General features: G+C 42.8%; 1 protein-coding gene across 1 annotated transcript; it reads left to right on the top strand.

Annotated features, from left to right (window-relative positions):
• Positions 1 to 3,809: 3,809 nt before the first annotated feature.
• Positions 3,810 to 10,611, top strand: CCNO (cyclin O). Its single transcript, XM_056542414.1, has 3 exons — positions 3,810 to 4,389; positions 7,081 to 7,266; positions 10,000 to 10,611. The coding sequence occupies exons 1-3, from the start codon at positions 3,973 to 3,975 to the stop codon at positions 10,480 to 10,482; spliced, it is 1,086 nt and encodes a 361-aa protein (XP_056398389.1). The 5' UTR covers positions 3,810 to 3,972; the 3' UTR covers positions 10,483 to 10,611.
• The last annotated feature ends 4,037 nt before the right edge of the window (positions 10,612 to 14,648 follow it).

The raw sequence follows: 14,648 nt of genomic DNA, 5'->3' as shown, positions 1-14,648 counted from the left end.
CATGGACACTTCCTTGATTGGCAGCTGTAAGCGCAGGTCTCACAGCTGAAGGAAAAATCCTCACACTGTCAGCTTGTGTCCCGCTACTGTCAGTGAGGACAAGCTGGGAGTTGTAGTTTTGCTAATGCTAGGGGAGATGTGAGCAGACAGCATGCTGAGGGAGGGGGCGGAGACCTGCACAGTGAGGCCACGCCCCCTCCATTTGAGAGGAATTCAGACTAGTGAGCTAAATTAAAAGTGTAATAAAAAAATGAATAAAGGTGCTAGACACATAAAAATTAGATGTACATGGTTAGGATTAGGCACTGAGTGATATATTAAAAAAAAAAAAAATTTGTTGGATCTGATGGGTACGCTTTAAGGCCAAAATGGGCTGTGTCCTTAAGGTAACAGATAATTGCATTAGGCTTGTTAATAATAGCAAAAACGGAAGAAATCATTGTGGTACTCAGCAGAAGTGGCCAAAGTCATAAAAAAATTAAAAAAAGCTAGCATTTAGTAATTATAAAAAACACAGAGCATTAAAGAGATCAATAAGATTAGGCAGAAAGAGGCCAAACAAGTTATAAGAGCTTCTAAAGCACAGGCAGAAGAGAAACTAGCTCAGTCAGTGAAAAACGGGGATCAGACATTCTTCAGATATATAAATGAAAAAAGGAAACTAAAACAAGGGTAAAATAAAGTCCTGGAAGATTGGAAATTAGCAAATGTTGTCCATATTCACAAAAAAAGTAGAAGGGAGCTACAGGCCAGTAAGTCTAAGGGGAATTGATGGAAACTTTATAAAAGGATGGATTATGGAACATCTGAAAATCACAAGGAAGGCAAGATGAAATACAACATGGGTTTACTTATCTCTAAGTAAGGCTGTTTTCACAATATAGAGTTCCTCCCTTTTAAAGACCCGTTATAATGTCCTGTTATGAAAACCCTTAAAACGGCTGTTAACGGCCGTTGCAAAACCCCATACGGCTGATAAAAAATCCCATTAAAGTCTATAGGATTTTTACATTATCCGTTTTAACCCATCATAGCCCATTATGAATAACGGACGTTATTTGTGATGGGAGAAAAAACATTACATGCACTATTTTTCTCCTGTCACAAAATAACGTCCGTTATTCATAACGGGCTATGATGGGTTAAAACAGATAATGTAAAAATCCCATAGACTGTATGGGATTTTTTAACGGCCGTTTAACGGCCGCTTTTAAGGGTTTTCATAACGGGTCTTTAAAACGGAGGAACTTTATAGTGTGAAAGTAGCCTAAGGCTTTTGACACTGTCTCACACAGAAGACTTATCAGTAAACTGCAGTCTTTGAGCTTGGACTCCCATATTGTTGAGTGGATTAGGCAGTGGCTGAGTGACAGACAACAGAGGGTTGTAGTCAATGGGGTATATTCAGAGCAAGGTCTTGTTACCAGTGGGGACCTCAGGGATCTGTACTGGGACCAATTTTGTTTAACATCTTTATTAGAGATATTGCAGAAGGTCTCGATGGTAAGATATTGGTCTTTTTGCTGAGGACACAAAGATATGTAACAGGGTTGATGTTCCTGGAGGGATACGCCAAATGGAAAAGGATTTGGGTAAACTAGAAGAATTGTCAGAACTCTGGACATTTAAAGGAGTAGTCTACTGGAAAATAACTTCAGTCTGTTGTGCCCGAGCTGCAAAAAATAAAATAAATAAAAAATAATGAAAGAAAGAAAATAAACTTTAACTCACCTTCTTCCATTCCCCGTAGCGCCGCTACAGCTGTTCAGTCCTCCGGTTCGGTCTTCTTCCATCTTCCGTGTGCACAGATCATCATACTGCGCTCAGCCTATCACCGGCCGCAGTGATGTCCCGCCTCGGCCGCTGATAGGCTGAGTGCAGTATGATGATCACTGCATTTATCACTGCATCTAAAGAACTATGTAGGCATAGAGAAACTCATCAGACCACCCGCGGTACATTAATACAAGTTTTAATAAAAGTGAATAAGCCCCTTCCGCAATAAAAAATAAACCCCCCTCTTTTCATATTTTATAAAAATGTAAAATAAATAAAATAAATCAACATATTTGGTGATCGGTTGTTGTGGAAAAATCACTCTGGGCCATTATCTGGGCCATTATATTGTGAGACATTTTTCCAGAACACAGTGTGTCACCCATTATTTTCTTCCCCACTTGGGTGCTATAATTCTTTGTGTGAGATAAATAATAAAATATTTTACATATTTGTAAAAAAAAAAAAAAAATGACAAAATTTTTCTGCTAGTATAATCCGTTTTATAGTATCGTTCACTTTCTTGCCTAGAAGAGCCCATCAGCATTAACCATACCAAAAAACTAATCCAATACCGATGCCATTTGGATCCGTATCACGAACGTATATTGTGCCCAGGGGCTACCACTACGCTTTTGTAAAACAAGAGCACCATTAAAAAGCCTGACTAGTCCCGCAAAGAAAATGCGGTTGGAAAAATAAAAATTCAGTGCGCAATCTGCTGCAGAATTTCCGCCATAGAAATTCAAATTCCGGTGAAAGAATGAACAAGTTCTGAATCCGCTTAGGGATGCATTTCCACCCTAGTGGTCCTAGTGCTGACTGATTCAGTTACCGACTGCCGTGCACGGAATTTCTACCCTGAATTTCTCTTTTCGGATATTCTGTAGTGTGAACACGGCCTTAAAGGAGTAGTCCAGGATTGAAAAACGTAACCCCTATCCTAAGGATGATTTCCCATATGGGGCCCCAGCAGTCCACGGGAGGGGGGGGGGTGTCGGCAGCTGACACGCCCCTTCAAAACAACTCTATGGGAGAGCCGGAGCACTGCCTAGGGCAATCTCCTGCTCTGCCATAGCGCTGTATTGAGGAGGCGTGTCGGCCGTCGCTTCATGCAGTGATCGACACGCGCTATCAGGCTGGTGAGCTGGGGCCCCATAAGGGAGATCGCGGGGGTCCCAGCGGTTAGACCCCCGTGATCTGAAACTTATCCCTATCCTAAGCATAGAAAATACTTTTCCAATCCTGGGCTACTCCTTTAACATGTTCACTCTTCCAGCAGAATTGTGCCCAGAAAAATCAATTGCCAGTTGGGGCTTCAAAATTGCTGGGGTTCATTTCCGTCTGCGCAAAATGTAACCCTGATTCTGCGGTCGGCGCAGATCTTCTGACGGAATTCAGTGAGGAAATTCCTCGCTGAGTTATCGGTAGTGTGCATGGGTAAAAAGTGAGGAGGAAAAAAAGGGACGTGAATGGGTTAAACCAGTGTTTCCCCATTCAGGGCGCCTCCAGCTATTGCAAAACTACAACTACCAGCATGCTCGGACAGTTTTAAACAGCTGAAGGCACCCTAGCGGGGAAGCACTTGGTTAAATAGTTCTCTCAACAATCTTCTTTGAGAGAGGGAGGGAAAACAATTAACCCTTTATTGCTTTAGAATCTACCCAGGTGCCTAGTTGTGCTTTTATTGCTACCTGGGGCTGATAACACCTGTATATATATATATATATATGTATCATCTATCTATCTATCTATCTATATATATATATATATATATATACAGTCATGAGGTAAACTACACCTGACGTCACGCGGCTTTCACTATAGTCTGCAGGGGTTTAACTTTGACTCCTATTTACACCTATTCATTAGCTAATCGCACTTGTTAATGCGTCTTTCACACAGTGTCCACAACCCCCCAGGGGGTCCAGACACACACACTGCCCGCCACGGCTCAGCGCGCCCCTTTATATAAGCGCCAGACGGTCTCCCAGGCAACCAGGCGGCGCTCGCGACTCCGAGCCGCGGGAGAAGCAATCAGCGGTTCTTTCGCCGGGAAAGCTTCTCACGGTGACGTCACGTCCAGAGGTTCCCTAAGCCAACCAATCAGCGCGCAGCACAGCTGGATATAAAAAGCCAGGACATGTCGCCTGTGAACACAGAGTAGTGTCGGACACGTGTGAACAGTCCGCAAACATGGTGACCTGTAGCCCCAGACACATAGAGGAGGAGCAGCGGCTGATGGCTGAGGAGGAGTCCGGGTGTCCCATTAAGAGGAAGCGGGGAGAAGTCACCCCGCAAGACCGAGGAGATGACGCCTTATGCGGCAGCGCCGGATCCCACAGGGACGTCAAGAAAGCCAAGTACCTGCGACATAGGAAGCAATCCCTGGAGGTGAAGAGCTGCGACTCCGGGGTGTGTGACCTCTATGAGACTCCCAGCCCCAGCCCTGGAAACCGCAGACCTGCGCCAGCTGCGTGTGAACTGTGCCCTAAGATCTCAGACCGCTTGGGCCTGCAGAACTTCAGAGACTATGGGGAGGAATGCTACAGGTTCAAGAAGGAGCTGGAGAAGAAGTACCTGACTGCTCACTGCATGGACAACCAGCCCCAGGTACACAAGACTTCCTCCTCAGCTGGGTGACAAGGACAGATGTTTAAAGCAGTGGTCTCCAAGATGTTGAAAAACTACAAGTGCCAGCATGCCCGGACAGCCGTTGGCTGGCAGTTGTAGTCTTGCAACTGCTGGAGGCACCCTAGGGAAACACTGAGCATCTAGAATGATACATTTTAGGCTATGTTCACATGACATTTTCCACTTACATTTGAAGCGTATACGTAATGCGAGCATGTACATTTGGGAATATGGACTGAGTTAGGCTGGGTTCACACTATGTTTGTAGTGTACGGGAGCGAAAACCGTCCTCTCCCGTATCCCAGCCGGATCCGGCCCGTATCTAATTCATTTCAATGAGCCGACCAGAGTCAACCGCTGACTCGGGTCGGCTCCTTTTTTCCCGTATACGGTTCTGTAACCGGACCTAAAACTGTGGTATACCACGGTTTTAGGTCCGGTGGAAAAAACGTATACGGGGCAAAAATGAGCCGACCGGAGTCAGCGGTTGACTCTGGTCGGCTCATTGAAATGAATGGGTTTCGTGCTGGATCCGGCTGGGATACGGGAGCGGTCGGCTTTCACTCTTCCCCCCCCCCCCCCCCTAGCTGTATCTGGCACCCGTACATTACAAACGTAGTGTGAACCAGACCTAAATTAGGTCCCTTTCACGCTACCGGTATGCCCCGTCAAATACGGCCATCAAACTCTCTCCATTTTTTTTTTTTTTTTACATTTATTTATAAAAATCTTTTGCAGTTTGACAGCCGTCATTTTGACGGGTCATAACGGGTCTCAATGGTTCCCATTATAGTCAGTGGGGTCCGTCGGGCGCCGTCGTTTTCAGAGAGAATAGTGGGAGAGAGAGACTGTGCAAGCACTATTTTTTTCTCCCGCTATTCGCGATCCGAAAATAACGTGCTTCACTCTGCCTGAGACAACCGTCAGTGTGAATGTAGCCTTATGTTGACTACAATTGGCCCAATGTGGCTGCTGTTGGAATGCTGCGGTATACGTCGGTATCCCTTTTATGACAGGTTGGCAACGTATAACACCAAACACTGGGAAAATGTAATGTGAACATAGCCTTACATCCATGAATACTCCAACAAAAAAAGATTTGAGCTGCTGTTTCCCTTCGCTGACAGCAAGCAGAGATCGTGGCAATAGAGAGGACTTGAAACAAGAACAGATTATAATACTCAATTCTTAAAGAGGTTTTTTGGGGACTTGTTAATGTTTTTTTTTTTTCTGCTTAGGAAAGGCCATCATCATCAGCTCGGTGGGGTACCAACTCCTGGCACCTTCACTGATCAGCTGACTGAAGCTTTGTTTATGTGGTACAGCGCCTTATATTTATTAGTGGCTGTGCCTGGTATTGCAGCTTAGTCCCATTCAAGTAAATGGTTCTCAGCTACATGTAATACCATACATGTGTCCTACAAAATAAATGGCACTGTGTCTGGTAAACGATGAAGAGGCCACAATTCTCGCCCCACACTGCAGCCCTTTCAATCAGCCCACTGATCTGATTGATAGAATAGGTCATCAAAGTGCTGAAAAACTCCTTTAAAGGGCACCTGTCGTAAAAAAAATAAAAATAAAAAAATTGCCTCAACCAATCACTAGAACGAGTGGGAAGATAAGTGAGCTGTAATGCACAGTTCTCCTTGCTTTGTGTCTGTGTGAGATGGTCCCTTAGATTTACATGACACTGTTTTGGTCACATGACACAAAGCCAGGAGAGAATGCACTAAGCGAGCACATCTCTCGGCTTGTTGTACTGATCAGTTGAGATCTGAACACTCGCAACGCCAAAAACTAAACTTTTGACACCTCAAAAGCTTTTTTTTTTTTAAGTGACAGTGTCCATTTAAATGGAAATTGTCACTTTAAAACTGACATGTTGTAGAGACATCTGTATAGTTTTGATCAGTCGGGGTGTGAGTATTGTGACTGTGACCGATAGATAATACTAACTGGCAAAAGAGCACACTAAGCAAGCCAAAATTACAATGAAAGTCTATGGGGTTATCTTCTATACTGCACTGTATCTTGCTTGTTCTAACAATTGGTCGGGGTCTGAACACTTAGACCCGATCCGATCAAAACCATTTGACAAGTTTTAAAGCAACGGGAACACTATGGGGAACTTTTATCAATCTTTGCTTATGTATTCCTTTTTTTTTAGTTATTTTTTCCTTACTATTTTTTTGCTTATGTGTGACTTATTCATCAACTGCTTTCAGCCTGTTGATAAATTTTCTTTCACTTAAGCACTTTTCTTTTTTTTGCTTTGTTAGTGGCTTTTTCTGCTCCATGTCTGAGCTGGAGTAAATTTAGTAGTTTTTTTTCATGCCATGCGACTTTTTTGCGACTTTCGCACTTGATAAATCTCTGACCCCTGCAAGTCAAAAATCACTTTTTGCTTTGGTAAGCAAGATTTTAATTTTTTGCTTAGGACACTGAACATGCAAAAAGACGCAGAAAAAAGAGCGTAGTCGCACGTGCGACTTTTTTGCGACATTTTTAAAGAAAAAAAACCTACTAAATGCTGTGATAAATGTCCCCTATAAGCCTTACTTATGTAAAACCAGGAATCCCGACTAAGATAAGCACATAGCCCGGTATTCCCTTGTGTGTCAGTCGTCATACATTGCAGAGGTGTGACCACCATCTTTGTTTTTGCAGCTGAGGCCTGAGTCCCGGTGTAAGCTGATCAGCTGGTTGATCCCTGTGCACAGACACTTCAACCTGGGCTTCGAGTCCCTGTGTCTTACTGTCAGTATCCTCGACAGATTCCTTTCTCGCACCCCTGTGGCAATCGACTGCTTTCAGCTCGTGGGTGTCACGTCTCTACTCATCGCATGTAAACAGGTACGTGATAGCCATACTATAGCCACTTCTTAACCGCATCACTAATGGATATTTCCTCAGTATTTGCACACCCAAAAGTAATCATAATATTGTTACATTTATTTAATACAGTATTGAACTTGCTACATACAAAAATAACACCCATTTAAGATAAAAATGCTCCCACTGTATACAAAGGATGGTGGATTACAGGCAGATTGGTGGGGACATAATTATCCCTGGAATAAATGGTGCCTGCACGGCCACCATTCCTTTTATTCTCTGTAGGGCCACATTTCAGTTTTCTATGTTTGGTGGCCCCATAGACAATGAATGAAGTGGCAACAGCGCCATTAATTCCGTGGACAATTATGTTCCCGTGTTTAGAATTGGTGGAGGTCCCAGCTGTCAGACCCCCACCAATCAGCTTGTTATCCCCCCCCCCCCCCCCATCCTGTATATAGGAACGCCCATATTGAATGATGACACATCGCTAGGCTATACTATCGCTTTATGATCAGTAGACGTCCAATCTTATAGCACTTCACTGATCATAAGCATGAAGAGGACGCAGCTCTATTTATATGAAAAGGGCCGTCAGCAGTTTCCTGTATACCCGGGGGGTCAGGAGCACTTCATCTTCTTTCTGCCACCCCCACCAATCATAAAGTAATGGCATATCCTAGCGATAGTCATCACTATGAGATGGGAAGATACCTTTGCTGTGACAGTAGGATATCAATGCGAAGAGAAACCCTTTTAGTGTAGTGAAAAAAGAACAAAAAGGTAACATAAAAGTATACGTGACCTGAGATACTATACTGCAAAGCAAATCCTCGTGCGTATTGCTCCATCTGCAGTTAGCGCAGCGTGCAGGGATTTGGGTTAGAGTATCTCAGCTCATGTAAATTTTGGGTGTGTACATCGCTTTAATGTGCTCTATGATTTTGATGCTAGGTTTCCACTCAGGTTTTGTTTTTTTAGCCAAAGTCAGAAGTGGATTCAGTCATAATGGGGAATATAAAGGAAGGATTTATACTAGATACACTTCTGGCTCTGGCTCAAAAACTGCAGTAGCAGCTTTCCAAAAAACACCAGAAAAAAACCTGTGTGAAAACCTAGTCTAATACTAATCATCATATTTGATGGTAAGTAAAGATGAGCGAACTTACAGTAAATTTGATTCGTCACGAACTTCTCGGCTCGGCAGTTTATGTCTTATCCTGCATAAATTAGTTCAGCTTTCCGGTGCTCCGGTGGGCTGGAAAAGGTGGATACAGTCCTAGGAGAGAGTCTCCTAGGACTGTATCCACCTTTTCCAGCCCACAGGAGCACCGGAAAGCTGAACTATTTCATGCAGGAAAGTTTGTGACGAATTGAATTTACTGTAAGTTCGCTCATCTCTAATGGTAAGAATAGTGCTGGACCAGGTGCTATGCTTTCCATCAAAACGTCAAAACTCTGTTCACTCTGGCGTTTGGGTCTGTTCTGTATTAATTTTTATTACTTATTCTGCAGCATTAAAAAAAATACTTATTAAAAAAGGAAACATGACTTAAAGGAGTACTCCGGTAAATGAACTGGTGCCAGAAAGTTAAACAGATTTGTAAATTACTTCTAGAATTTTTTTTTAACCCTTCCACAGTGCTCTCTGCTGACACCTGATACCTGTATCAGGAACTTTCAAGAGCAGGAGAAAATCCCCATAGAAAACCTATCCTGCTCTGGACCGTTCCTGATATGGACAGAGGTGTCAGCAGAGAGCACTGTGGACAAGACAAAAAAGAAATCCAAAAAGAAAAGAACTTCCTCTGTAGCATACAGCTGCTGGAAGGGTAAAGATTATTATTATTTTTTTTAATAGAAGTCATTTAAAAATCTGTTTTGGCATCTTTCTGGCATCAGTTCATTAAAAAAAAATTCTTTCCACCAGAGTACCCCTTTAATGAAAGTTAATTGGATCTTTTACAATTCATTGCTCAATAGATGCAGCATGACTTTTATAGTAACAGAAGCAGTTAAGCCAGTGTGAACAGAACCTAAGTGTCAATAACAATGTATCACTGGGACAATTGCTACATCTGTCAGATCCGTGTCATGAAGTTTAGTCTGACACTGCGCATCTTAGCTTTGCACCGAATTTGTGACTGAACAATTGTTGCTTAGATCAGTGTTTCCCAACCAGGGTGCCTCCAGCTGTTGCAAAACTACAACTCCCAGCATGCCTGGACAGCCAACACTTTGATATAAGCAATAATTGTTCAGTCACTAATTAGGTGCAAAGTGTTTGCTGTCCAGGCATGCTGGGAGTTGTAGTTTTGCAACAGCTGGGGGTTGGGAAACACTGATATAAGCAATAATTGTTCAGTCACTAATTAGGTGCAGTGTTTCCCAACCCCCAGCTGTTGCAAAACTACAACTCCCAGCATGCCTGGACCGCCAACACTTTGCACCTAATTTGTGACTGAACAATTATTGCTTATCAGTATTTCCCAACCTCCAGCTGTTGCAAAACTACAACTCCCAGCATGCCTGGACAGCCTTCGGCTGTCCAGGCATGCTGGGAGTTGTAGTTTTGCAACAGCTGGAGGCACCCTGGTTGGGAAACACTGGCTTATATCGATATCTGCTTTAATACTCTCTGGTCATCCATACTTGTCCTTTATATAATAAAACATCAGCTTAGTTTTCGTTATCCAAAATTTTACATCCTGTTCTTCTTTTACTCAAAAATCATTTATTTCCCCTCTTCAGGTTGAGACGCGACCTCCCAGAGTAAAGCAGCTGCTCGCCTTGTGTTGTAATAACTTTTCTCGTGAACAGCTCTGTAATCTGGAGTGCATCATCCTGCTCAAGCTTCGATTCCAGCTGGGAGCACCCACCATCAACTTCTTCCTGCAGCATTTCTGTTTCCTCCAGCTGACGATCGGAGAACCTTCAGAGCTGGACCTCTGTCAGGCCTCCAAGTCTATTGCACTGGCGAAAGGCATAGCAGAACTGAGCCTGGCTGACTACGCCTTCAATTCTCATCCGCCATCCCTGATGGCCTTCTGTTGCTTAGTGCTTGCAAAGCGCATTTTATGCCAGGACACAGATATGCAGGACAGTGGATATTCTGACAGCGAATTGCAAGAATGCATGACCAAGATTGAGCTGCTTATATCCTTGAATAAGGATTCCTTGCAGCAGCTCCTGCCCACTGACATGCCTGAGATGGCTATGGAGGTGGAGAATTAACTCTTTGCTTTCTTTGTTTAATTCTTACGTTTACATTAAACTAGTACTGCGGTGGAAAACTTTTATTTATTCATTTTTTTTTTTTAAATCAACTGGTGCCAGAATTAGAGATGAGCGAACTTACAGTAAATTCGATTCGTCACGAACTTCTCGGCTCGGCAGTTGATGACTTTTCCTGCGTAAATTAGTTCATCTTTCAGGTGTTCTGGTGGGCTGGAAAAGGTGGATACAGTCCTAGGAGACTCTTTCCTAGGAATGTATCCACCTTTTCCAGCCCACCGGAGCACCTGAAGGCTGAACTAGTTTACGCAGGAAAAGTCATCAACTGCCGAGCCGAGAAGTTCATGACGAATCGAATTTACTGTAAGTTCGCTCATTTATAGCCAGAATGTTAAACAGATTTGTAAATTACTTCTATTAAAAAATCTTTACCCTTCCAGTACTTTTAAGCAGCTGTATGCTACAGAGGAAATTTTTTTTCTTTTTGAATTATTTTTTTTTGTCTTGTCCACAGTGCTCTCTGCTGACACCTCTGCCCGTATCAGGAACTGTCCAGAGCAGGAGAAAATCCCCATTGCAAACCTATGCTGCTCTGGACAGTTCCTGACATGGACAGAAGTGTCTGCAGAGAGCACTGTGGTCAAAAAAAGAAATTAAAAAAGAAAAACATTTCCTCTGTAGCATACAGCTGCTAAAAAGTACTGGAAGGGTAAAGATTTTTTAATATAAATAATTTACAAATCTGTTCAACTTTCTGGCATCAGTTGATTAAAAAAAAAAATATTCCACCGGAGTACCCCTTTAAGTGAACATCTGACTAGCTAAACTGTAACAATGCAAAATGGCTGCTAAGTCAACTAATTTATTTCTATTAACCAGTCAATGAAGTACTTTGTTTTACAGAAGGATAGTGATGTTCTTCTTCTCTAACAGTATTGCGTTCTAGGCAAACACTTGAATTTATTTTGTATTTATGGTGCAATAAATCTCTGTTGTGTAGAAATCATGAAAAACAAAACACTTGTAAAGTGTAAATTGTACTGTTGCTTTTTTTTACATTGCTACTAATGTAGCATTTATTTTGCACTAGTATTTATGTACTCACAACATATTTGTATATAGTGTTATACATGAACTGTTTATATTAAACAATGATGTAATAAAATGAACTAGCAGTTGTCAAAGCTAAATAAAACTAATGGAAAGAAATGCTGTATGTGGTTTGTTTAACTGAGATTTCACAAAAATAGGGGTTCCTTGTTCCCCAAGCAAGATAAAGGAGTACTGTGGCCAAAATTATCTCATCCCCTATCCACAGGATAGGACATAAGTAGCTGATCGCAGGGGGTTTGACTGCTGGTGCCCCCAGTGATCTCCTTAACGGGACCCCATCCTGCTCAGTCGGGAGCGCATGTTGTCTACCTCTAGATGGCGCACACTACATTGAAATGAATGGAGCGTGTGCTGTCTAGAGGTAGACATGTGCTCCTGACTGAGGGGGACTGGGTCTGTTCAGGAGATCAGCTACTTGTCCCCTATCCTGTGGATAAGTACATTTTGGCCAAAGTATTCCATTTAAAGGAGTAGTCTGGTGATATATAACTTATCTCCTATCCAAATAAGTTATATTTCACGAGACTACTCCTTTAAGTGGTGGTTGAGCATGCATGCTATGGGACTGCTGAAGTCGGCTAAATACAGTGCTTGGCTGAATGGAAGCTGCAGCTTCACTTGGGGAACAAGGTATTAAACGAGCTTTATTCATCATTCAGTAGTCATTACAAGTCATACAATTAATTACAATCACACAAAGCATGACAGTACAATATACAGCACAAATTCCCTAAGCTATTCACCGTACCACATGCTACACTGACACTCCGCTCCATCACTCGATATCGAAGAAACAAGTCGAACTCCCGTTCTCACCATTAATAGGGGTCCATTGGATGGACCTCCACCAATCAATTGGATACTGGTCAGTAGTTGGTGGGTTGTAGTCATATGAATAACCCCTTAAATGGAAGGGAGGAACCCGTTCCAGACACAGTGGAAAGTGTTTGAAAAATGTATCCCTTAGGGCCCTCTTACACAGGGTGATTATCATCTGAACAGGCTCATATCTCCTCCTATAATAGGGTCAGACATCTGCCGATGAACTAGCAAGGCTGATTGCTAAATTCTGACCTGTCAAAAAAAAAAAAAAAGCATAATAGAGGATGTGGGGCCAATGAATGATGGCAGTGAAGGGCCACAAACAATCCAGCCCTGCCCATACGATTGTCAATCCTCATAATACGCTCTGCAAATGAGTGCAGTTCTGAGAGATTGGTGCTCATTTACTGTGTATGTCCAGCCATCTAAGTGGATCCTTAGGGTGCGTTCACAGGAATTGGAGAGGAATCCTCGCGTAAAAATTCTGCTGCTGAATTTTCTTTTTGCACGGAATATAGGAGGAAAACTTTTTTTTGCAGGACTACAACAACCAATTAGAATTTCCCATTTCATTTTTCTTTTTTCACGCAGAATTTATTATTGACTTCTGCTCGCGTATTCCGCAAGAAGAATGAACATGTTCTGTGTCCTCCCGGAAACGGCGTTCCCCTAGGCTTCACAGCTGCAGGTGTAGTTGCACAGTAAGCGGCGCATGAGCAGTACTATAAGGCCAAAGGAGCAGGAAGGGGGTTTATGAATATTGATGAGCCGGCAAAGATGACGTCAGGGTGCCCGAAGCTCGGATCGGAGCTCCGCCCGTGCCCCAAGGCCCTCATTAGCATATATAGAAAAACGCAATTTGGATCGGCTGGGCGAATTTACACAATGTGAGTACCGTTTTAATCATCATCATCACCCGCACTACAAACCTACAGGTTTAGTGCGGGTGATACTACAGAAAAAAATGCCTGTGCAATCTCCTGCGTCTGATGTTTTTTCTTGTATTTTTGTATTTGAGTTGAAATTGCATTTTTGGCCCCTTTGGCGTTTCTTTCAAAATGTGCTGGGTACCAAAAAAAGGATACAGTAGGGATGGGAAAAATTTAAGGAAATTTTAATTTTTTACAATGAACTTTTAATTAATTTTTAATAAAGTGTGTGTGTGTTTCACTTTTTTTTCTCAATATTTAAAAAACATTTTTTAGGTAGTACTACTACTCCCAGCATGGAACAGACTGTTCCATGATGGGAGTAATACCTGTACTAATAGACATATCGCCCCGGGTGTTACTCTGTACACCCGATGCGATCGTCCATAATATAGCAGAGATGCAGAGCGGCTCTATACAGCGCTCGCATCTTTGCACTATACTCTGGCCAGTGATGTGAATAGAACATCACTCATGCATATTGGCTGCAACCAGTGATGAAAATATGAATGAGTGATGTTCTATTCATATCACTGGCTGGAGTACAGAGCAGAGATGCGAGCGCCGCTCCGCATCTCTGCAATAGATAGGACGATCGAAGCGGATGTCAGTAGTGATACCCACTGTCATCTGTCCTTAACTGCAGCTACTACTACTCCCATCATGGAGCATGCTCTGCTCCATGCTGGGAGCTGTAGTACCTGCATTGATAGACAGATCGCAGCGAGTGTAACTTCTGACACCTGTTGCGATCTGTCTATTAATGCAGGTACTACAGCTCCCAACATGAAGCAGAGTGTGCTCCATGTTGGGAGCAGTAGTACCTGCAATTAAGGAAAGATCAGAGTGGATGTCACTTCTGACACCCACTGTGATCCTCCTGTATAATGTATAGATGCGGCCGGCCGCTCTTCTATGGTCCCCTGCACTGCCGTATATATACACATATTCCTATTTCCCACAGAGAGCTGTGATTGGCTGGAACCATCTGGATCGCTTTTTTGGATCGCTAAAGTCCAAAAGAGAATAAAAAACACCTGAAAAAACGCCAAAGTTAAAACCCACATGGCGTTTTTTCACTCCCATAGACTTCTATGGGAGAAAAATGCCATAGACTCCACATGCTGCATTTTGCAAAACCACCAAGGAGCTGAAAAACGCTAAATAAGAGTGAAAAAACGCCAAAAGGATTCTAAAAAAGCCTGAAAAAACAACTGAAAAACGGCAAGTGGAAAAATAATTTTGCGATTTCTCATTGGAGTATTTTGCTTGGAGTATCATATAGGGCCCTAAGTTTCCTAA

Source organism: Hyla sarda, chromosome 1 (genome assembly GCF_029499605.1).
Source record: "Hyla sarda isolate aHylSar1 chromosome 1, aHylSar1.hap1, whole genome shotgun sequence".
Classification (NCBI taxonomy): domain Eukaryota; kingdom Metazoa; phylum Chordata; class Amphibia; order Anura; family Hylidae; genus Hyla; species Hyla sarda.
This window is presented reverse-complemented; position numbering and strand designations above follow the sequence as displayed.

Excerpts from the sequence above, each read along its gene's own strand:
- CCNO (XM_056542414.1), top strand. The coding sequence starts at position 3,973 with ATGGTGACCTGTAGCCCCAGACACATAGAGGAGGAGCAGCGGCTGATG. Across the intron at positions 4,390-7,080 it reads GCATGGACAACCAGCCCCAG|CTGAGGCCTGAGTCCCGGTG; the intron begins GTACACAAGACT and ends TTGTTTTTGCAG. Across the intron at positions 7,267-9,999 it reads TACTCATCGCATGTAAACAG|GTTGAGACGCGACCTCCCAG; the intron begins GTACGTGATAGC and ends TCCCCTCTTCAG.